Source organism: Candoia aspera, chromosome 5, assembly GCF_035149785.1.
Source record: "Candoia aspera isolate rCanAsp1 chromosome 5, rCanAsp1.hap2, whole genome shotgun sequence".
Taxonomy (NCBI): domain Eukaryota; kingdom Metazoa; phylum Chordata; class Lepidosauria; order Squamata; family Boidae; genus Candoia; species Candoia aspera.
Genome location: NC_086157.1, coordinates 85430841 through 85456723, shown reverse-complemented (window position 1 = coordinate 85456723; position 25883 = coordinate 85430841). Strand labels below are relative to the sequence as shown.

At 37.7% G+C, this 25883-nt stretch overlaps 1 protein-coding gene across 1 annotated transcript; it reads right to left on the bottom strand.

Moving 5' to 3' along the window:
• Positions 1–106: 106 nt before the first annotated feature.
• Positions 107–21394, bottom strand: TBX19 (T-box transcription factor 19). Its single transcript, XM_063305650.1, has 8 exons — positions 21198–21394; positions 16056–16320; positions 13805–13939; positions 12902–12963; positions 12520–12581; positions 5702–5902; positions 1479–1614; positions 107–397 (listed from the first exon to the last, which is right to left on the bottom strand). Exons 1-8 carry the CDS (start codon positions 21392–21394, stop codon positions 169–171), a joined length of 1287 nt encoding a protein of 428 aa, XP_063161720.1. The 3' UTR covers positions 107–168.
• Between the last annotated feature and the right edge of the window lie 4489 nt (positions 21395–25883).

The window sequence follows — 25883 nt, the reverse complement described above, 5'->3', positions numbered from 1 at the left end:
TGGGGAGTGAGGAATAATTTTATAATACTTGACTATTTCCTTCATTATAAAAAACCAGATTTTAAAGTTGTGCAAAATCTGAATTTCTCATTAGATGTGGCTTCTTCCTATGCTATGGCAGCCTTCAGTTCTGTTGCTGGGAGATCATGTGCTCTTTCCCACCGCCCACTAGAAAGAACGAGCGGTTACAGGTGTCCAAGTCGAATCAGTTAATCTGGAGAAAGCAGGCTCCATCTGTGCTTCCATGCTGCTGGCAACTGTGCCTGATAAACCAGATGAGGATGTGGTGGGCAATGCAATACTGCTTCGCAGGAATGGGGAGCTGCTGCTCACATCACTTGTCAGGTTGGCAACGTTGACAGCATTGTTGCTGACAGTCCAGAGGCAAGGGTAGTGACTGCAACCAAACAACACAAAAAACACAACAACTGAAATTTGCAACAGCACTAGTCATTGTCAGATGTACAACAGAGGCAGACAATCATTTTGCAGCTGGGAAACGTACAGTATTTCTTCATTCACTGCATTATTTTTAGTTGCCAGGGTTGCAGAGAAATGGGGCTCTAGAATCATGATTTTATGCAAGTATATAACACCCATTTTTCACATTTCTTTCTAACTGAGGGTGAGGTTGGGGGAGAGTTTCTTGCAGCATTAGGTGCTCTAACCTATAGTGTCTCTATGTGAGTGGAACAATTTAGTGAAGCTTTGAAGTTCGAGAGAAAAGAGTTTTACAAAAAAGAGTTTTAGGGGCCACTTGAAGCCCTTAACCATGGTTGTCTGTGCTTGGTATAAAGGAGTATAGCTTTTAAAACTTCAACTTGTTTATTTTGTTTAATCCATATCTCTTATTATCTGAGAACTGCACCAAAACTCTCCCTTTGTTGTGACCGGAGAATAGATCATGCAATTGAGCTGAAAGTTTTCAGTACAGCTTTATGATAAATCAGTCCTTTCAGTGAAACACTTCTTGTGGTAATTAAAGTGTCTTTTGAATCAAGCTCAACTCCTGGTGACTTCATAGACAGTTATCTTGGCAACAGTATGGAAGTCTCTGCCATCATCTTCTTTTGCAATGTCTTTTCTTCCCAATTTCCCAGGCAAGCCTACAGCACTTCTATTTTTTGTGGTATCTCATCCAAGTACTAACCAGGTCAGACCCTGCTTTGCTTTTGAGCCCAGACCAAGTTTTTAATTGCATTATCTCCTTCAGAGACTAATCAGTCCTAAATATTTAGCCCTTTCAACCAATATTTGTAAGCAAAATATAATTATTCTTTCTAATTAAAGCTGCCTCTTGTCATATAGAAAATATGGTTAAAATAACAGTTTTATTGTATTTCTCTGTTGAAGGAGGGAAGGCAGTGTGTTCCATGTATAGTAAAATCTGACCTATTTTTCTTCCTCTTTCTACATGAAGAGGGCTGTTGAGGAATTGCTGCTGAGACAACATACACACTGAAGAGATGCTTGCTTACCTAGGGCCTGGAGTGGTAGTACCATTATTATGTGGCACTGGGAGCAGGTTGTTATGGTGACTGGAAGGTCCTGTAGGCCAGCCTTCATGGCCTGGGGACACTTGGAAATCACTGTTGGCATTTTCTGTCAAATTCACTTTAGAATAGGAAACACAAAGCATTCAGAACCATAGCAAGATTATGTTTACATTACCAAATCAGGCTGGGTGTATTTTTTTAAAAATAGGAAAAGGCAGAACCTTAGGCTGAATGGACAGCCTTTATTTATTCAATCAGTTTTGCTCTCCTTGGTATGTTCACAAGGTGCAGTTTGACTTTTCAATTAGCTGAGAACATGATGATAATCTTTTCAATGGTTGCTGAACTATCCTGCAAAAATGGTTTGGGGGCCCTAATAAAATAAATAAAACATTAAAACACCCAGGCTCTTGTGAGATACCAGCAATCTCACCTATGACATTTCATACAAGAATAATGAACAACAAAGATTTCAGATATTTAGATTTTTGATGAAACTATAATTCTAATTAATGTTGTGGTCCTATGAGTGGCATTTTGGAATATTGTGTGTGCCAAGGCCCCACAGCCTGTGCATTGCCAGTTCCTGATTTATTCTATATCCTTACTGCTCACTGGGACACAAGAAGGCAGCTTTAAAGTGGAGCACCACTTGGAGAAGGCAGTTGGACTACTATATTCCTGTGCTCCAATAATATGCAAGTATTTCTTGAGAGGAAGAAATTATAGTTATGTTTTAGTGTACATACTTTGCTTGCATCAAGTTCTAGATGAGGCTTACACTATGCCTTTCCCTCTTCATGTAATTTTATGGGGTTCCTGATGTTATCAAACCTTGACTCATGTTTTTCTACTGCTTTTTTCTATTTTTTATCTTTTTTCCAAAAAAGAAAATCATAATAATCTGTCAAAGAAAAAAAACCTGTCCATTCTTTTGTTTCCTGGCATTAAGAGCTGCCTTTCTGGAAGCCTCATGGGGAAGCACTAAGAAATGAATTTCCAAGAAATGTGTGCTATCTTTCCAAGCAGAAGCCTCACAGACTCATTTTGCCTAAAAATGAAGTCTCCTTGGAGTCTGGTTTGACACCTGGGGATATCATGAATTCGTCGGTGTAATTTTCTTGGCAACCATACAGACATAGTCTCCATTCTCTCTCTCGCTCTGTGTGTGTGTGTGTTTTTTTAACTTTAAAGCTTAGTTTACAGCCCTGGTATTTCTTGGTGGTACTTTCCCATCAAAGTACTAATCAAGTCCAATCCTTAGTTTCTTTAAGATCAACCAAGATCCACTACTATTTCTTTCTCAGGTATGAAAGAAAATATTACAGAAAAGAAGGGCATTCTAGGTACTCATAATTTTCCTTTTGTGGGTATTCAATATTTTTGTTTTTATTTTTTAAAAATAGGACATTTATTGACTGATATCTGGAATAGTTATGGACCTTAATTTACCCTTTTAGAAATCTTTGTACTGTGACATACCTGCTAATCATTTCATGTGATGTAATTTGGTATTGTGGATACCAAATATTGAAATATTGTATGTTGTATAGCTTTTAAAATTAATTTAAATGCTTTATGATTTTTCAGTCATTCAAATCTTATCAAAGCATGAAAACATAAGTCATCAAATGCAATAACCAAATGTATGTTTGATAAAATGCATCAAATGTTTATAATAACTACAAATCATAAAAAATGCTGTCATCTATCCCAGACACATTCTAAAACTAATTCTTTAGTCTTCAAATGCTCTCTGAAAAAGTCAAGTTTTCAAAGGCTTTTCAAATGTCAGGCATGAGGGCCCAGATCTTGACTGGTGGGAGGTCATTCTACAGGATGGGAGCCCTGGCAGAGAATGCTTGGTTCTGAGTCCCTCCTCCCTCACCTCCTGGAGACTCTCAGTATGCCATCTGCCAGCATTCCTCAGATGAGCAGATTCTATCTGGAGTAAGTCATCTCATATAGGACCTTCATGACCTATCATTATCATCACCAATATTTCAAATTGCACCTAGAAATACACTGAAAGCCAGAGCAGTTCCTGCAGTATTGGTGTAACGTGGCAGTATTGGGAGGTTCCTATTAGTACACAGGTCAATGAAGCTTCTGGGCAGTCCCATCTACAGCCAAATGCAATAGTCCAACATAAGGTGGTGGGCATTAATGACTACTCAGTGCCTCTTGTTCCAAAAACTGGCAAAGCTGGGACAGTCAAAGCCTCTCCTGACCATAGCTAAAAGTCTAAGAAAACTCATAGATTCTGAACCATCTCTTTCTGGGAAAGCACAACTCCATTTAGAACTAAAGTTAGTATGGTCTCAGAATCAGTCTGCTTCTGAATCAGCAGCCACTTTGTCTTCCTAGAGTTGAGTTCTAACCTGTTCTTCTCCATCCAGATCCTGTCCTCCCTCACACCACCCCATATCCAGATTTAGACCACCCACTCGGAAAAAGTAAAATCACTGCAGAATGGTTTTCCCCCAACTCTTGCAGGCAGTCCAGAAGGATACCATGTTTGATGTTATCAAGGGCTGCTAGAAGATCTAGCAGGACTACTGCAGTCACATCCCTCTGTCAAACTTCTGCCACTAGATAATGACAAGATTGATGAATGTGGTTTTATCCCATGTCTGGATTGGAAGCCAGACTGAAAAGATATGTTTCTTCCAGAGCCCTCTGTGGTTGCAGCCCACCATCTTCTCATCAGATATCAGTAAGAAGAGAAAGGTAGAGACTGAACAATATCTGTACAGTTTTGCTAGATCCAAGGCTGGCTCCTTAAGGAGTGGAGGCACTATTTCTTCAAGAACATTGTACTTTCCTTGTACAATGATGCATTAATGATACTAGACTCAGCCTCCATTCCTCTCTCTGGTAGCTCAAGTCAGGTGGGGTTCCAGCTCACAAGTAGCAGAACCTATTTCATCAAGGACTTTGTCTACTTCCTTGGGATCAATAGGTTCATATTACTCTCATCTAACATCACAAGATGTCATCCTCAACATCTCTTCAGATCTGACCAATTGGCTTCTAATTCCAAGCAAATATGCACAGCTATCTGCACAATGCTCAGCTTACATATCACAACAGCCTACCAAGTGTTCTTGTGGCCCATCCTTCCCTAAAAGTAAGTCATTAAAAAAAAAAAAGCTGCTAGCTATCACTCTGTAGATTCAATAAGGTCAGAGAAGTAAGTCCATTTCTCTACATTTTCCTCCATGGTATAGGCCCAAAATTGGGCTTATACTCACATCCAATAAAATTCACTCTTCCTCTTCTACTAATATCACTTCTGATGTTTCCTCTCCCAGAGCTCCTCACAGAACCAAGAAGTCCCCAGGACTGGAACAGAAGGAGAGGATGCTCAGGAAAGATCCTATCAGTGCTTCCTTGCCTCCATGCCTCAGAGTATGACAAGGTTTACAACAGAACTATCTTCCAGTTTGCTGGGAAACTCCCCAAGGCACTTTGGTTATGTGCCATCAAGTCAGTGTCACTGAGCAGCCTCAAGTGCCTTCTAGAAACCAAGTGGATTATCAGACATTGGGTAGACTGTTCAAATTGGCCTTACCTCCCTGGAGAAATTAATGGTGACAGTCAACCCCCTGGTCACAAGAAAGTGATCTGCCCCTGACAAGGGAGTAGTTCTTATATCCTCCACCACCAGATCATCTCTTAACTGCTCAAAATCATAGACAAGATCTAGTGTATGCCCTTCCCCTGAGCCCATAATGACTTGACTTGGGACAAGTCCATGGTTGTCATGATGGCCATGAAATCCCAAGCCATCTCCAATCCCCTCCACTGTGCACCCCCAGAAACATCAGATTAAAATCACCTAGTACAATCAGCCTAGATGTCTCAAGCACCAACTGAGAGGTGAAAATGAGAAGCTTCGGCACAGATACCACTGCACAACTAGGAGGCTGGTATAACAGACTCATCCTTAGATTGTCACTTTGGCACAACTGCATATAAAGGGCTTCACATCCAGTCATCTGTGGAGCAAACTACTAGTAACCATTAGGATCTATTAATGGACAAGCACTACTCCTTTCCTCTACTTTGGGGTCAAGGCCAATGCAGTACCTGAAACTCAGATAGATAAACATTGGTTAGGAGCACCCACTCATTGCCCACCCAGGTTTCAGTCATGCCAATTTCTTACAGATTGCTTTCCATAAACAAATTAAAAGCAAAACATGACAAGAACTTGCCTGGATAATTATTTTTTTGCATGTACGAAGCAGGATATGGAACGGCTCTGTGTCCTCGAAGAGCTGAATAGTGTTCACAGCCATGATGAGAATGTGGAGCAGGCAGAGAAAAACTCCCTGTGTATGGATAATTGGAAGTTCCTGCTGCACAGACAGCATCAGGATTGGAAATCAACCAACCACCCACTATGGAAATATTGAGAAGAAAAAAAAAAGGCTGAAGTAGGGAAACAACAGGGGGGAAAAAACATCTCTCTCTCTCTTTTAGTCTGTCATGCAAACACATACTCAAAAAACATAGGATAACTAAATAATCTTTTATTCTCAAAGGAAAAGGATGGAAATAAGAACTATCTAATCTAAGCCATTCTTACTGGAGGTTGTCCTCCTTGTGCAATTAGACACAGCAGTGAGGAGCTGAAGTACTTCAACTCTCTTCCAGTATCTTGAGCAAGCATTTTACCAACTGGGGCTCCATCTGGAGGACTATTAGACAGTTGCAAACCATAATTTATATGTTTAATTTCCCTTTTTTTTCCTACTGGTAAATAGGCTAATTTAAATGTTACTTTAATTGTGTAACATGGCATGAATGTATGTAAGATTAGTTTTGATTAGTATGTGAAAGATGTAAGTTTTGAGCTTTTTTCTTTTTTTTAATATAGATTTTTTTTAAAAAGCATCTTATCAACTATAAATGTTTTATTATGCAATTATCATATAACACAATTCTTTCAGGAAGAATTGTCAATTCTTTCATACGAACTATCATAACTATCAAATTCAATGAAAGGAAAAGAATGTTAACTTTTGAGCAACTACTAACTGCTGGGATGTCAATAACAGCCAGGTCAACTTTACATTAGGACTAAAATGGATTAATTGCCACATCATGTATGTTCATGAGGGGAGCAGAAAAGGAAGGGTTGGTTTTAAGGGAGTTTTTTGCTTTTAGACAAAAATATATATATTTCATAATGAAAGGTCCTCTCACACAGCTCTCTCAAAGAAGTTCTTTCAATCCAGCTCCATTTAGTTGTAAACTAAAACAATCTCCTCCTATGTAACCTACTGTATGTTGGTTATTGTTTGGTTATGTGCCATCAAGTCAGTGTCATCTCTTAGTGATCACATGGATAGATTTTCTCCATGATGGAGAAATCCTTAACCTATGTAACGATTCAGAATTAGGTAAAGAGATTTTCCTTCTAAATCTGACTTTTCTCCAAGCACAGGTAGATGCCATCAATAAGCACACTACGTTGCCCACACAAAGACATAGTCTAATTTATAGTACCAGCAAATAGATTGGGAAGGATACTGTGGTCTCTTTAGGTACTATTGTGCCTGCAGATGTATCCTTAGTGCCTACCAGACTGCCTGCCTGACCATTTTTTATTTTAATTTACACAAAATTAAACAGCATCACCCTTATTTCCAATAATGTACCTGGGTTGCCACAAGCCTTTTGATACAAATAAGTCATACTCAAACACAATTTAACAATTAATTTTAAATGTCCCAAGACACAAACAATTTTGAGGATTGCAGAAACCATACTTAGATTAAGTTTAGACAAGGTGCAGTCGATCCCCTTGTCTTCAACCTTCTGGAAAATGAAAGATTGCTGAGGAATTACTGTGAAACCTTTGGCTAAGCTGGTTCTCCAATAGATGTCTATGTAGTTGAGATCTCTCATTATTACTATCTCTCTCCTCCTTGAGAAGGTAATGGATAAAGAACTACTTGAGAGTTCTTTAATCTGGTCCATGAGGATAATATCCAAATCTTCTTCTTGGCTTGATGATGTATATCACACTTGCACAATGTCTTTGCTATTTCTCCTTCCTTGTATTCTTACCCTAATAATTTAGACTGAACCGTCATGCTCAGATTCCTGAATCTAAATACATGTGTACAATTCCTTAAATACTTTGCCACTCTTCTTCTCCTTTTGTCTAGCCTATTCCTCCTGAATAAATTATATCCTTCAATCTAGATGTATCTATTAGGCTTCACTAATGCCTACAGTATTCACCTTCTTGCATTAAGGGTTCTAATTCTTCTTGTTTATTCCCATATGCTGCATTTGTAGGAATTCACAGGTCATATAACCTGACTGATTATCTTCTATATATAAATGCTCTTCCATGTTCTTCTCATGATGTTTTAAACAGTTCACCAGATATTTCATCTGCAGCTGTTGCTTACCTGTTACATCTGGTCAACTTTCTCTCATATGGTACATTAGTTTCTAGTGGAATTAGTTTCTCAATATATTATCTCTACAGATGTTTCTGTCCTTCCATAGTATTACCTGTTTGAATTTTTTCCCCATAATGTCTCTTATCTAGGCTGACCATACGTTCCATTTTGAATGGGACAGTCCTATTTTTTTAACATTTCCCAACTGTCCCATCGTTTTAATATAAATGTCAATTTTAAAAACATTGGAGCTGTTATTGGGAAAAGCGGGAAAAAACTGAAATTGAAATTGAAAAGGAGGCTGACTTGGCAGTAGTTCTCAATCCGGCAGGAAACCTAGAGCAGAACCGCAGCAGCAGCTGATTGGCGGTGAGCAAGAGGAATAGTCGCTGCCACCAATCAGTGCAGTGGGAGATGGTCAGAAAAGTATGCCCAGCTGAAAAGAAGCCAATTGGCTCTCGGGCCAAAATGGTGGGAAGAAAATAAAATAAAAGGGCATGCCAGAGAGGAACAGGTTGTCAAGGACAACCGTTCACTAGACTCCTCCGTTCCTGTTCTTCTGCCCAAGCTCACCACTGTCTTCAGCCCTCCGCTTCTCCAGCCTCCTGCCGCCTCGTTCCTATCCTCCCACCCCAGCTCGCCTCAGCCCACCGCTGCCCTCAGCCCACCGCTGCCCTCAGCCCGCTTCTCCGGCCTCCTGCCACCTCATTCCTGTCCTCCTGTCCCAGCTCGCCACTACCCCCAGCCCACCGCCACCCTCAGCCCTCCTGCAACCTCTCTGCCCAACGCCACTCCTGCACCAGCCTCTCCGGACCCAACCATTGCCACATCTCCCCCTCCTGCACCTTCACAGCTTACTGTCGATAACTTTTTTAATCGTCTTTTTCGTGAATACGGAATATTACGTAAGTTTAACCCCGTCCCATTTTGCCATCCCAATGTCCCATTTTTGTCTCAAGGAAATATGGTCAGCCTACTCTTATCTCTTCTGATACCTTTCAGGTTTGCTTCCACATAAGTTTTAAATATACTGAATCTCTTCCTTACGCTTATCTTATATTCTGGCTGCATGTCCTCCAGGTCACATCTTGCTGGCACACCTACTCTCTTAAAATTAAACGCATATACAGTATTTGACACCAATAATCCACAGAAAGTTCCATAATCTGCATCTGGAAGCATTCTGGCTGATTAGTTTGCTCTTCTCCAATGTCTGTTTTCTATTATGTCGTCAGTTTGATTCCAGTGTTGTCTATCCAGTCATGTCCAGGTGTAGAGTTTGTGTTTATGTTGCTTGAAGCAGGTGTTAACAATCAACACATTCTCTTTGCAAAACCCTATTAACCTATTTTCTGTACTGTATCGTGTTTAATCCCAATCTTTATGTAATTCTGTTTCTCCAATTTCTGCATTCCAGACACTCATTAGTAGTACTGTGTCAGGGGGTGGGTGCTGTTACATATTCCCTTTGTAATTAGGTGGTTTTTTTTAAGTAAGTCAGTTGCCAATGTGATATATAGTGTACAGACCTGGGTTTACAAGGACCTCTAGGAAGCAACTCAATTAAGCACTTGAAGGCTACCTATATCAGCCCTGCAATCTTTTGGTTTCTCCAAAGCTAAAGAAGTTATTAGAGCATTAGTAATGGATATCAACTCACAGAGATGATAATATTAACAGGTCCTTGTGTTTTGAGAAATAAAACCTAAGCAAAGCTTTCACACTGGCTAAATATCTGTATAACCTTGATTTTGCAAAATATGGGGTTTCACAAAATATCATAAGGGTTTCATCTTTGTTCAATTTAACATACTGCCTTCAGGAAGATATCAATGCATTCTCTTTGAGAATGGCTTTGCACCTGTCATTTGGGAGCAGTTGAAACTGGGTTCATGACTATTACATTGCCAATTTCACCTTTAAATATATCACTTGTATTTCACTCCAATTTAAAGTAGACTCCCTGGCAAATTAGACAACTACCTCATTTCTTCCTGCAGATCATAATGATTATGTTACCTTTAACATTGTCAAATTCCGTTTTACAGCTTGTGTTTTATGAGATAATGTATGGTGAAATGTGACAATGTTTACTCAATCCAGATTACAGATTAAGTGGTATAAATTGATCGGGGGATGGGATTGTGGGGGGGGGTTGTTTGTTTTTTGTTTTCATTTTCTGGTCATGGACTGTACTAAAGAAACTACTATGTCCTTTACAGAGGTTATATTTAAGATTATTTGCAATTAGCCAGAGAATTCTTTAAGGACTTCCACCACCACATCTGTACTAGTGTAATTGTATGTGGGAATTGCCTTGGGAGACAGGATGAAGAGCCACAGCCTAGACAACAGTCTGATAAACAAAGTTTGAGCCCAAAGGAGGAGGGGTGGCAAAAGTGTCTCAGAAGGGCCCCTCCCTAGTTTTGGGGAGAGTAAAAGTGAGGGACAGGATGGGTACTTTCAGACTTGCAAGATTCTGTTAATGCAACCTTACAGTAAAGATACTCCTGGGTGTCCTTGTCTGGACTACCTCACTAGGTTGACCAGTAGGGGCATATACGTATGCAGTATGACTTTGATGTTCATGGATATCCACTAATTCTAACAAATATTTATTGGCTTATAGTCAAACACATATTTAGCCAAATCTCTTTTGAGTATCATTGTCTCTACAATCCTTTGTATAGTGCCATGCCCTGAAAGATATATCATGTAAGAACAGTATTAAAATGGCCCATCCCAGTTCACCTACATTCACTTTTCTAAAGATCCCATTTAGAATGCTTCATTTCCACTTAGACAATTTCAAGTTTTCCTTGGTTCAGACTTCTCACATTCCATATTCCAATGGTATGTATCCTAAGGAATTTATTTTCCAATACTGGCAGCATCAGTGATCAAGCTTCCTTGAGGCTTTGGTCTGTCTATTGTATCACTTCAGAATCTATTCATAAAAATTAAAAATTAAATGTTTTTTCCCCAGTAACTAAAGGAGTGCCTCTAAGTTGGTGTATGTGCCACATTATCCAGTACTCAGACTTGTCCAAACGTTTCAGCCATGTCCATAGTTTTCTTGGCAACAATGCTGAAGTTGTTTGCCATTTGCCTTCTTCTGGGTTTGAGTTTGGAAATTCTTCTCCTAGGTGGATTGGCTTTCCTCATGCCTATAGAACCCTACACCTGTTGTGAGTTGACCTTTGCTTGCCTCTCTCCTTTTGATCTTACTAGCAAAGGTGACCCTTCTAGGAGTGCTACTTCTGATGACATCACTATCAGGATCATTTAAATGATTGAGTCCTCTTACCACATTAAATTAGCAATCCCTTGGAAGGGCACTGAAGGTTCATGTACGGTAATGCTATTTCTAAGTATACAAAGAATGCTCACTTTTTTGAGTAGAAAACCTGGCCCATAACCACTAATATATTACTCAATGTGTAAAACAGAGTACAGTATCTTAGCAGGTGACAGCATCTGGATGACCGCATTTAGGCCCAAAGTTAAGCAGGGTGAGGCTTGGTTAGTATCTGAATGGGAAACTACCAAGGAATACTAGAGCTAAATCATGGAAGAAGACAATGATACACTACTCTCATAGTGTTGCCAAGAAAACTAATGGACAATCACAAAGTTACCAGAAGTTGAGTTAGATTCAAAAGAAACCATACCTTTTAGCAGTAAGAATAACTGAACTTTGTGTAACAGAAATTGAACATTTCTGCTTTTCAGAAATACTTGTTATTGCTATACAGTATTCCCTGTAACTGAATTATTGGTATTGAACTGATGTAAATTTTGTAATAACTTTATCTTTGGGTAAAAGTCAATATTGACAATTACACCTGCTTTCTTTTTTTAATTAAGCATCTATACTGCACATGTATAAAACTTCAAAAGGCATTTTAAAGAGGAACAAGTTTTTCCCATACAGATTTGTATGCCTAGTCACTTCATAACTGGAAACTGGTGGTATCATAGCCAAATACTAAGCAGACAAACACCAGCTAGATGCTTTGGTCAGGGATTTTAAAATGTCACAATTCCTAAAAATAAAAATGATGGCTTGGTATAAGCCAATGCATTATCTGGAAGTAAGCCTATCTTGCCAGAAAAAAAAGATAAATGTGAGATGATGTGGGAGAAGGTATAAAAGGAGGACATAGGAGGAGGAATAATAAGGCAATGTCACTACAGTTTGTCTTCTCTAAATAGGTGTTTTATTATTGGCCATGACCATGATGGCAGCGGTTTGGACACAGGCAAGCTCATCATGGCAGGAATGTTGTAAGAATACTCATAACAACATGCCTACTAGTTCTAAAATTTGCCTTCCCTGTGAAATATGATGATACCCAGAATTCTATGCCAAAGGGGAGAAAACAGGTGATAATAAGGACATCAGAGTAAAGCCCTAATCGCAGCTGCTGGAAACTGGGGGAAAAAAACACGATTTTCTCCTATTATTGCCCATTATACAAAACACTTTTAATCTGTGAACCATCCAGTACTGAACTCTGACAGATATTGTAATAGATAGGTCACTGGTAACCTTATATTATCAATTTAGAGCAATCAAATGACATTACAAAACTTACAGTGAGAATAGGTCATGTGCTGACTTTCAGAGACAATATCTGGAGCATCCTTGGAGTGGTTTCTGAGGGATAATGAGATTAAAGTTACATTCATTCTGGTAAAATTATTCTTACACTGATCTTTCTTTATTCAGGCATGAAGTTCATGGACTGTGGGCTATTTACTATTTTTCAGCCAAATCAACTTCACAAACCTGTCTTAAACTCCTTGGAATTAAACTCCCCCAAATAAGCATTATGATCCCTAGTCATGGTACATATTACATTAGTGTTTATTATACTTCTAATGCAGATTACAAAGCTAAGAATGAAGAACAGTAGCCTAGCTGATAACCCTCTATCACCAAAAAGTTCCATACGTTTGATGAAGAACTGAGCTTACCTTTCTTTTGCATCCAGAAATGCCTTGGCAAAAGGGTTGTATTTGATTTTGAGAGCTGTTATCTTGAGTTTCAAAAAAGAGGAAAGTTTCTGTTAAAAAGTCTTTTGAAGGTGACTGTTGATCATTTTCCCACATAAGGTTCAATAGGTTTTAACTTAGCCACAGCCAATTCACATTCAAATATATTACACCATGAAATTATACAAAGGCAAGGCACAAAATGTGAAAGACAGAAAGGTTTCTTCATACCATGTGTAATTTAATACATCTCTGAGATTTATTAAACCATGCATGGTGTGGACAGGAAGAAATCTTTCTATCTTTCATGGAACCTAAGAGAAAGGTTTAAAACAACTTCATAGTTGAACAGTACAATTTACTACTATCAGATGTAACAGTGAACATTAATTTGGACAGCTTTATAAGAATATTATACAGACTGATGGAAGAGAAGGCGATCAATGACTATTAATCATAATGATTTTATATTGCTCTCCACTATCAGAAGCAATATATTAAGGAACACAACTTGGTGGGGGTTATTGCATATGTTTTGTTCCACTTGCTAGCTTGCTATGGGCATCCAGCTGTCCACTGTGGCAACACGATATTGAACTAGTAGATTGGCCTAGCCAATAGCTCTCTCTTAAGCAGGACCATTGGCTTTGCAGCTGGAAGAAACTGACTTTCTAATCCAGCACAGCTACTTATGGTGTCCTATGAATACCTCTTCCATGGCTATTGAAGAGCAGATATGTAAGAAACACATCCCTGCTGATGAGATCAAACAATACTTGCCTTGAAGAAAGGAAGTGGATCACAAGTTTACCTATGCTCATATGGAGGCTTTGAAGTGATTCCCACAACTAATAAACAAATTGCTTTTATATAATAGCCACTCACCTCTTCATTCTGGTAGGCAGTCACAGCAATAAATTGAGTTTCAGGAAAAGAACAATTCATTACCATCCTGTGTGGGCCTCCTACTCGAACAATATGAACTTGAGGCTCATATTTATGTAGGGAATTCAACATAATCTAGAATGAGAAAAAGGAAGAGAAATTAATCAGAGAGATAATATTTTGTATTCTACAAAAACTAGTGACATATGAAAGTTACTACACAAAGGTGAAGTCCTGACTTTAATGCAGGATGAGACCCCTGGTGATCAACTGACTTTGTGACCCAGCTGTTGGAGTTACACAAAATCTCAATATACCTCCATTGTTTCCAAAATCAGAGAACTTCCATTTTGAGGCTTGTTGCTATTTATGGAACTGACAAGCCTTCCTTCTGCATCAGCACCACCCTCAAAAAGGGGGAGAGGGAAAATAAGTAGCTAATAAGACTAATAGCTGGTTTATTGCTAATGAACCCTGATTGACTATATGTGCACAAATAGCTACAAGGAAGGGAAGACAGAAAATAGATTTGCAAACAGTAGCCTGAGTCAATTTTGAATACATTTTATATTAGGGTTAAGAGATGGAAACCAGGTTGTCTAGAGATGGACTATGACCAATAAGGAGGTTTCCAGATTAGGTTTTTAATGCATGATTTCCCACTCTTATTCTTAGGATTTTATGAAGGCTCCAGAGATCAACATTCTTCAGTTGTAATCCTCCTAGTCCACCCTTTTTTTTTCCTAGAGAAAACCTGTTAAGGAAGAAAAGAAGGAATAGCTGGTGCCTTTTGAATGGTAGAATAAATGTCCCTCCATCTGAATGCATCTATGAAACAATGAGATCTTGCATTTCATTAATTTCATTGAACTTAAAAGGTTTTCTTTTTTCTTGTAGTATTCCTTGTTTCATTTTTTTTAGTTTTTATGTACATGTTGAAAAATTTAATAAACTTTTAATATACACTAATTTCATTGAACTTAATCGTGGCTGAAGCACTGAGATTTAATAGCTTTTTTTTTTCAGATCATGGATCTGGTCAGTACAAAAAGATAGCTCAGTTCCTGTACAGATTTTTAGGCTTCCTACAGCAGAAGCAGTATGCATATGAACTGAAAAAATGGACAAATTATGGTCACAATTACTCCCTACTCCTTTGCTGGGTACCAAACATGTTAACAACTCAGGTGGTTGGTTGAGGATATTTCTACAATGTAAACTAATGGTTAAGCAATAATTAGAAGTCTTCAACATTCTCTTGAATGTTCTAAACCGAAAGGGCCTTAAAACTCAGGGAAGATAGGTATTGTTTTTGTAGAAAAAATGCAGTGTTCCAGTTTGGGAAAAAACAGAAATCTAGGAGCTATCTGAATGCTTTTTCTGCGCTGCAGCATCTTTCTCTGAAAATCCATATAAAACAATTGCTGCATATAAAAACTAAAGTTCCTACTGTCTGTGTTTTCCCAGCTTTCTTCTTCATGTAGATTCTGGAGGACCCCAGATAAGTATAGAAATGGCCACAAACAGGCCAGAATAGACGTAAATCGTATGAAAAGCTGTAAGTTCATTCTTTGCTTGCTAATGGATTTGCTTTCAGATTTATTCCTGTGTTCCAAAATAAATCAAAGAAAATGTTCATCACTGGAGTCCTAGATGCATATTAAACAAACCAGCCAACAAAGCCAACTTTCCTCTTCGCATTTTTAAGGGCCTTGGGAGAGAATGCCACTTATTTTCTCATACAGGTACATACTTTGTATTATTATTCCAAAGGCCAAAGATGATTCAATAGAATATTGATAATTATCATGAGGCAAAAGCAAGCACAGTAATTATTTCATTTAGACGAAGCCTTTTATTTGAGTACCTGACTATTGCCAACATCCCACTTATGCACCAAATGGCATAGGAAAGAAAACAAAACCTCAATACCCCCAATCATTTTCCCCCTTCTCTGAAGCCCTATGTAAAAACTCAGCATACAAGGCACACTATGGAGGTAAAAATCCCTGATGGTTAAACCACAGCACACTCGGGCTCTCTTGACATCAAGGAGTCCATTAAAATCTGAAAGCTCCAATTAAAGCCTGTTTATTCCTGTTTACATTTGGACTCCATGGAATAATTGGCATCTGTGGGTGAAGAGGCCTCTAAGGGCCCTTCTAATTGCATAAATGCACCCTTGATCATTCTTGATTGGTAGAAGCCAATGCCTGACGCCAAGAGGCCTACAAAAAACATGGTACCATACCTGCCCATTGCCATTCAGCTTATTGGTAAGTTTCACTTTGCCAAAAGATACTGTAGCCTTCATCCAGTGTGCTCCAAAGTTGGGTGAGTCCGGATGGATATAGACACAGCTGTGGTTGGATGGCTCTGGCTTTCCCGCAGGAACCCATTCCCCATTCACATACTTCCAGCGGTGGCTGTCAGTCGGAGCAAAATCCAGCAGAAAAGAATACATGGCATTTGGATCCAACCCTGAAACACTGATCTTTAAAACTGGAAACATCCGCCTGTATGAAAAACAATTATATGGGAAATGAGGGTTTTTTTAGAAAAATTAGGGAATAACTGGTTTTAATTACTTGTTTTCTAAATCACCATATTAATGGAGCTGCTTAATGCCATAAAATCTTTTCACTAAGATAGGCAGGTAACACTCATTCCTCTTCTGTTTTGCACAGATGATGCTATGAAGTATCATGTCTTGCAATCAAGACAGCATGTTCTGTTCCTAAATCAACTGATTAGGGTATGTAGACATCACAACTGTTTGGCTCATTATTCAACAGTCTTTCCTTTTATACATATAGAAGAAGGAAATGGAAAGAAGCTTCCAATTTCCTTTGCAGCAAATACAAGTATGATTACATAATTATCTCTTACTCTACAGTTACAAAAAAAAGCTCTTTTTCTATTATCTAATATTTTCTAATCATCAAAACCACAAATCAAAAATTCATTTTTTTCCGTTTCATGCAACAAGTCAGTCATGGGTTTCCAGTCAGCAATTAATGTAGAAGTTGTCTTTTCTCTAATCAAGGAAGTCAATTTAGCCATCTCTGCAATTTCATCACCTTCACCAACCATTCCTCTATTGTGGGTAGTGCCAAAACTTTCCACTTTTGAGCATATAATAATCTCACTGCAGTTACCATATTTAAAAACAAAGTTCCATGACTTTTTTCTAGCTGTTTATCCATTAGTCCCAAAAGAAAGATCTCTGGTTATTCAACAGTCTTTCCAAAGAAAACTACACTGAAGGATTTGCTGCATAATGATGATTGTTCTGAAGACCAGGTGTGTTTTTGTAATGCATTTAATTCCTGCAATCTATTTGCCAATGGAGGAAGAAGAGAACCCACAATGAAGCACTGAAACCTAACTTTTCGGGGAGGATGTGAACTACCTTTTCACAGCTTTCCTCAAGCAGTGCTTTCTCTAGGGCAGAAAGAGAGGGCAACTTTAACCATATTCAAAATATTTAACTGGAGATGTTAATATTTTGGAAAAGGAAAAGTACACACATTTATTTGTTTAAAGTTTGCTCATGCCCTAAAATATGGCACCCAGGGCAAATAATTAATTTAAGTTTCAATTTAAATTTTAAAAGTACAAAAGATATAATGAAAAGCGAAATCACTAAGAGAGAATAACAACTCAAGAAAACATTAGGATCAGCATAAAAATATAGAACTCTACACTACTTGCCTCAAGAATGGGAACCTGTGACTATCTAGATGTTGAAATACTATAACTCCCAGTTTTCCTCACCATTAGCCATCGTGACTAGGGTTGATGGGGAGTTATAATCCAACAACATATGGAGGGTTAAAGAAGTATGTTTTTCATATTGATTTGTGTTTATTCACCCAGGTGTACATTTTTTAAGACCCATTCAGACTATAGTTGATCTCAACTTATTTCACTTTTCAATTTTATGTAACCATATTCCCAATTATAGAACCTGCTTTGCACTCATACCTCCCTTTAACCTCATGACTTCTGAAGGAAAAATAATCTTCCTCCTCCTCCTCCTCCTCCTCCTCATCTCACTGATGCATATGAATAATCACCAGCCACCCAGTGTTGAGAGTCCTGGCCAACTTGTTACATTTTGATCTTGTTGATTATGCTCTTATTTATGTATTTTGATGTTCTGTGCAAGCATCTTGAAGATGAAATATTATACATAATTTCCAATATATGTGCTATTTATATGCTCTTTTATTAGCATCATTTAGATAATAAGACTATAAGAGCAGTTTAGAGGAATCTTGATGGGAAAAGATCTGGAAAAAGAAATGGATGTCTTATTCATTATATAATTAATATGTGTATTACCTAAAAATAGAAATGGACCAGGAAGGTCCAGGTTCAAGTCCACCATGAGACATGAAAACTCACTGGTTATCTTTGGTTCAGCTATTCTCTCCTAGTTCAATCTATTCCACAGGATTGTTGTTTGGGGGGGAAATTTGAAGAGGGCTATGTATGTGGACTTTTGCTCATAGAGAAAAATGGGATATACATCTAAAAAGTAAATAAAAAGTACTCAGTCCCAGAAGATTTGAGATCCTTTAGGCCATTTTCCCTAGCCTTGTGCCATCTTGTTAAAATGAGACTAAATCTTCCATCATAGTAGTCACAGGTGGTTGGAGTTGTAGTCTAGCACTTCTAGAGAGCTCCAAGTTGGGGAAGGCTGCTATATATATATATATATATATATATGCACCAAATCTATCTTTCCTGGTTTGATTTGGTTGAGTTGGGTTGGGTTGCTATTATTTTTTAATAATAAAACATAACATTCTTGGGGCAACTTGGTTGAGTTCATATGCATTCTACATACTGGCTGGAATTCAAGTTCCATTTCTGTATTTTATCTTGATGTAAAAAATGCTACCTTTTCCAACACCATTCTATATAATTCTTGGCAAGAGATTGTGATGACTTTGGCTGCTATGCATGGATTAATGTAGTGTTCATAAGCTGATCTTTACATTCTTTTTTGCCAATGTGCCAAATCAACAGAAAGCAAAAGTGGTGACTCAGAAAAGAAGCAAACTTACAGAAAGAAAATGTTGAGCAACGGCGCAAGCCAAATCAAAGCTACCTACTTTCGTATCTGTAGGCTATGAGAACAACAGGATTTTGTTGTGACTTCTGTACTGCTTGAGCCCTCCTCTTCTTTTTACCAATTATATCCCCAATACTTGCTCAGGCATAGTATTTCAAAAACTCTTTAGTCAACTGAACTGTTCTTAGAGGAAGAGACTTATTGGCTGGGGGGAAATCTGAATGAATTTTCACTTTAAAATGTGTATTAATGTTTAATCCTTTACTTTGGAAGTTGATTGCTTGATTCTACTGAAGTGCAACTCCCAGCAAATCTAGCCAGCATTTTCCATAGTGATAATACAACAAGTTGTAATTTAGCAGAAATTCTCAGGCCTCCCACACAGACACACATCATTCCTTAAGCATCCTTTGCATAATTATGTTCCTTTTAGCATCCTTTCAGATATATAACACATTCTACCCAATTTTCCCCTTAAAATCTGACAATACAAAAATATAGACCTTTTCTATATGATCTATCTTGCAGTATACTGTCTCTGGATTTTCTACACGAGCCCCCAATTGTGCATTGCCCTGTCTCCATCTCCCAACATATAGACCACAGCAGATCCTCTGAAGAAATTTGATCCTCAACAGAAAAGACTTAAGAATCAGGCTTGGGAATGGGTAAACTGAGGAATCAAACTAAAGACAGCACTGAATTTGGTGATCCAGTATTTATGTCTGTTGAAAAAAGATCATCCCTGAGAAACAATGAGGGACAGAACAGAAGACAGTTTTCACTTTCATGCTCAGCTTATGATTGTGCACCATGGGAGAGAGAGTTTTTTTTATATCTGTGGCCAGAAAAGAATCAAAAGGGTTTTTTTCTCCTGTTCTCTTATTCCTGAAACTATATAGGCCGTCCTGGGCTTACTGTTTACATAATAAAAATATACACATATTGAATTGGCTGGTTGATTATGTGCCATCAAGTCATTTTCAACTCCTAGTGACCACATAGATTGATTTTCTCTATGACGATACACATTAATACTATCACACAATTAATGTTTGGCCTACATATGATACTAACCACTGGAACTGAGATCTGTAGATATGTTCTGTCTTATTGTAACCACTGGAAGAGCATAGCTCATGGATCCTTTCAGATAGGTAGCTCCTAGCCCTATTTAGCATTTCCTCACTAGTGGCTTATAGCATCTTCTAGCCTTATCCATTCATTCTGATGCCAACGTAACAATAATGAGCACAGGCATTATATTATTTCAGTGATGACTGACTCTGTTGTGAAAATGCTTTAAGTCACTAGTGGAAAAATGCACAAAATCGATTGTGAAGTAGTTTCATCTTTTCACCCCAAACAGCTTTTCTATAGAAAGAAAAGTGATGGAACAAATAATGGGAAAGATAGGGTTAGAAGAGAAGCCAATCAAGGACGAAAGTTCTTCCAACAGAAATGGCTTGCAACCAGACCAATAGGGCACAGTGTAATGCTCTTAAGTATGCTTGGACAAAACCATGCACAACTATTTCATCATGTGTAGGTGTTGTAAGAACTCATTATTAACTAATCAGGGCTTTTCATGATGTGCATGTGTGTTGAGTGTGTTTGGTAAAATTATATTAATTGGTTTATATTATGTCATTTATATATTTATGTTGGTTTTGCATTTTGAAGTTAATAATGCTTTAAGTCTCCTTGTGAGTATTGTTACACATTGAGATTGTAGAGCAAGATATACATTAAATAAGAACTAGTGCAAATATGTATTTACCATATACAACACAAATCTCTTATGTATATGGAGATATGTACAGGAAACGTATCATGTCTGATGGGGCCCTTTCATAAGAGACAGTCTTTCAGAAAAAACTGCACATTTAGCTCAGAAGAAGATGAAGTCTTACTTCTTTTATTGAGACGCCTGCATGGATACATATATTGCATCAGCATCCTTTGGATGCACATAAGAGTTGAAGATATATCTCTTGTTTCTAAACTGCCAGAAATAGCAGCTCTCAACAGTCTCTTAATATCTAAAAGGGCTCACTATTTACACATACAAATTTACATAAAATGCTCAGCATACAGTCCAACCGCAAGATATCCAAGCCCACTGAAAGAATTGGAATCATGGTGACACTATAACCCTACCCTTATGCAGCTTTTCTTTATTTCTACAGGTCTTGTCAAGGAGCACATCTCCAGTGAACTGCAGATCGATCTAGAATCACAGCTAGCAGCTGTTTTGTGTAGAGAGCTCACTTCACCATTCACCATTGCAAAGGAGAAGGTAACACTCACCTGCCATTCTTCGTGACAATCATCTCATTGGTAACTTCTCTGAACCTCTGCCACAGGGCAGAATCTTCCAAGATAACCTGGAGCTGTTTCTCAGTAGGGTCCCCTTTGTCTCTGCCAGCCAGGAGTTCATTTTCCACGACATTGAGCAGCCTGGAGATGGTGCAATCATTGTGTTTCTTGCAGCCCAAATCAGTCATGGTGAGTCTAATGTCAGAAACTTCTCAGGTTATTTAAAAAAAGAAAGAAGGAAAGAGGAAAGCCTCAACAATCCCCTCCAAACCTAAGCCCAAACCAATTAATTAGCCACAGTGGAACAAAAGTGCTCACCTCAGCCTTTTGCCACAGACCTGTTCTTTCCCCCACTACATCCCAACACGATGATGACACCTGCGTGTTAAGGTTTTAACATGAACACACAACCATTTCCTAATTACCAACTGTCAGGTGGGAGGCAGTCTGATTAGGCAATTGGCCGCCTCTGAAGACGAATCTTCCATTCAATTCGCTAAGCTTTTATCTTTCTGAGGAGGGTCTAATTATTCTGCTCAAGAACTATATTTCCATTAATGAAAATGATTTAATGTCTCAAATGAAGCAATGAATGGAAAGCAAATCTGTGTAGATTTGCAAAATCAAGGTGAAAAGGGAGACATGAATGGCACTGAAAAGCAAACTGTGGGATATATTAGCCTTTCTTGAGGCAAGTATATTTCCCTGTGTTTCATTATATCATTGTCAACAGAAAACTTCTGTTCCTCATCAAACTACACTCCTATATGGGAGAACAATTCATATGAGTTTCCTATTTGCAAGTGAGATTAGCAAATTCTAGGGCAGCAATGACCAATCTACAAACTTTGGAGAAAGTAAGGGACACTGTGGACATTATTTTGGTGCAAAGTGCACAGGGTGTTGTCATACAGTAGGCCACAATATTGTTTTTTTCCTGGGTTTAGCAGGAATTCCAGCTTGTTGCAGTTGTTTCTGAAAACGTAAAATCTGTTTTATTGGTGTATACTGCAGTTTTCATTTATTTCCCACCTTAAAATGGTGGGAAATTTACCAGTTTTTGCAAAGTTATTTGTTTATTTATTCAATGTATATGACTGATCACTCACCAAGTGATTCTGGGTTGCTAACAAGGGTTAAAGTTAGTCAGAGAGGAATCACATGGTAGGGTCAGAAAAAGGTGCTCATAGACCACATATGGCCTTGAGCATTAGGATTCCCACCCTGAAATGAAATGGGTGGAGAAGGGATGATTTGTTTTCTCAAACATATTCTAATGCTTCTTGTTCACTCCAGCATTCAAAATTGATAATCAGTTTACTTCACCATCTTACTAGTTGCTAGATGTTGTTTTTCCTCCTTCAGTGTGCAGTTTAAATTTGTAAATATTATAATTCAGTTTGTTCACTGAGTCCCCAGAACCTCTGATAAAAGACAATGAAACTTTTTAACCTAGAAAGAAGACTTGTAAAGATAACAACAACAGAGTATATGCAGAGAAGTGTAGAAAAAGTGGATGGAGAGAAGTTCTTTCCTCTGTATGAGTGGCTTTAAAGCATGAGTAGCTTTAAAACAAATTAATGGCAAACAAGCAAAGATGATTGACTCTGACAGCTATCTGCTACTGAATACTAACCACTAAGGAATAACTATAGAGGAAGGCATTGACTAAATACCCTGCTTCTGGCTGCTCACTGTAGTAGCAAGACTGTGAAATAGATGAATCTAATCTGGGAGGTGAATGTGATAAACTACTTCAAACCAGTGGGTGTTAGGGAAAAGAAATGAACAGATCAGTAGATCAACAGATCAATGTAGAGTCAAGAATCTTTGGTTCATGGACTGGATGCTATTTGCAAAGTATTTTTATCTACCTCATGGAAACTACTTCTATTCCTAAAACTTCACCTAATTCTCACAAAGGCATTGTATGGAAATTATTTCTCCATTTAAGAGAAATAATTTTGTTGATAAATTAGTAGCAGTACCTAACACTGCTCTGATAATTAGGCCCTGAACTAAACCAATATAAAAATACTAAGACAGCCAATTAATTATGATTTTAATGAGTAAGATATCCTACTTATCTCTGAAGAGGCATCAAATGCTGCTATTACTAATAGGATTTACTGCTTCTTCATAAGTTTTATGGAGGGTAGATTTAGCATCAGTATTTACTGAACCTAGCTAGAAGTAAATTCTCCTGAGAGTAGCAATAGACTCCTAGTGATGCTATAGACATCAACATGTAGTTTTCTTGGAACAATGTGGAAATAGTTTGCTACATCCTTCTTCCAAGATGTTTCTTCAATTTTCTGATCAAGCCTACTGCCCTCATGTTCCTGATAGTTTACCATCCAAGTACTAAATCAGTTGTAATCCTGCTTAGCTTCTTGAAATCAGCCAAGGCTGGCAAGATGCTGCCACTAGCTCGACTCTGAGCATCTGTCATTATTAATGGGATGTCTTAAATTAGGGTTGTCAGTATTATACCTAATAGCCTTTAATTTCCAGAACTCCATGGATTAGGTATCTCCTAACAACAGAATGGATCAAAAGTATTTGGCCCAAGCAAGACTCAAACTTTCCAGACTTAAGAAAAATGAAGAGATTGATGATTCATCCATACCTCTCTCAGCTTCTCTGAAATTTAAGAAAATAGAATTTTCTGTATGCTAATAACAAGTACTTGCCTATACATTACTGCTGTACATAAGTCCTGTTGTCTGTGAATCTCAGCCACTAGCAGAAGTTAATTGGCCCTTTTTCTGAACATGTCTGCTAAGTAATGAAAAGACTAATCTTTTCTAAATCACTTCAAGTCCAATAATTACTGATGGTGTCAAACCTTGATTAAAGAACACCAGCAAGCCTGCTGTCTTTTTGTCCTTTGTAATTATGACTAGGCATTGGATGTCATGGCTAGAAAGATATTTAGTTTCCCTAGCTTCTGGAACTGAATGTTCAGGGAAGAAAGTCCATTCAAATGGGACAGGAGATGGAAAGAACGAGTTAGCTTCACATGGATTTCATTTGATCAAGAATTTTCTATTATATTATTATAGTCAGTAGAAAAGTCTGTAGGAAAATACAACTATTAAGTATCAGTTAAAGAGGAAAAATATATTTTTATTTTTTTCCTGCTATATGTAAGCAGCTGTTAGCTTCAAGGATTTTCAGGTTGATTCGTTATTTCTTGATTCTATAAAAGCACTATTGTGACATTCAGAAAATGCTTCTCTACCTCAATCTATTTATAAGACTCCATATATAGAGTTTGTGTCCTAACTGGATGGATGACGAATAGTTCAACAAATCTAATAGGGAAAAAAACCTCTGCAAATTATGAAGAATTTCCTGTGAAGATTCAATTTGCCACCTAAATTTAGGTGGCATTATTATTATGCTTAGATGTTATTAGATGCATGTATCAGATGACACATATATCAGATGACTAAGACAGGATATATCCTAGGCATATAGTTGTATTCTCATCCCATTGTGATAATCAAGAAGTTATAGAGCATTGGGGTAATCTGATGAGTAAGCAGGATAAAACTTTGTTAGCACTTGGCTGGGAGACTAGCAGAGAATATCAATGCTCCAGACCAGACTAGGAAATTGAAAAACATCCCAGAATAAAGCAGTGGCAAACCACTTCTGTATGGTTGCCCCCCCCCCACAAAAACCCTACATGGCCATGTGTAAAACAACCAGAAATGGGGTTTGACTCTCCAGCATTTCATATAAGCCTCACTCACTTTTGCCTAGGATGAACTTCTACACGGCCTTTCTTTATTCAAAGTATGAACTATTAAGAAACCTATTTGTTCAATGCATGTTCATATAGAGTAACAATTATGTAGGAGCAGAACTGAAGGAACTTCAAGTTAAATTTCAGAAAATTTTAAAAAGCCACCCATTTTAGTTATTGGTCACACGTTTTTAATGATTGCTACTGGTAGTTAACAAGTATCTTAATTAGTAAGTTAACTAAGGATAATGTAGAAATTAAACTGCCTTCACAGAAATATTATACATTTTTATTTACTGACAAATTTGCTTTATGACCATCAACTGCTGTCCAATTATTTTTAGTCTAATTTTACATAGCAACAATTTCGATTTCAGTTTAGTTCACTGTTTAATAATTCCTTTATCTGTACCAATTTTATGTGATCAAAATTAGTAAAGTTGATTTGAAATAATGTTAAATTATGCAAGTTTTGTTTTGAAGTTTTTAACTGAAGCTTTAATTTAATGCTATACCAGTATCTATTGTACCTGTTTATCAATTTTTTTTACCTAATCAAAATCCAGAGCTTCAATGAAAATATTTTCCCACATAATCATCTTCACAAACAAGGAATTTCAGGATAGTTTCAACTACATAGTGTCATGTTTAGATGTCAGTGAAGGACAAAATGTTGACTTAATTCATTTCATATTCTAACTCATAAACAAGCAAACCAATAGGAGGCTGGAGCAGATCTGATAAACATGCATAATCAGTAAGCAGATTTCTTGACAAGTCCCTTCTTTCTCTAGGGACAAGAGAAGAATGTTCATAAAAGATATCCCTATTTTCAAGAGATTCTAAAAAGTTTACCTCAATTTTCACAATAGCAAGATTTTATGTTGTTACTTTAAATAATGCACTAAAGTATGCAGTGATGC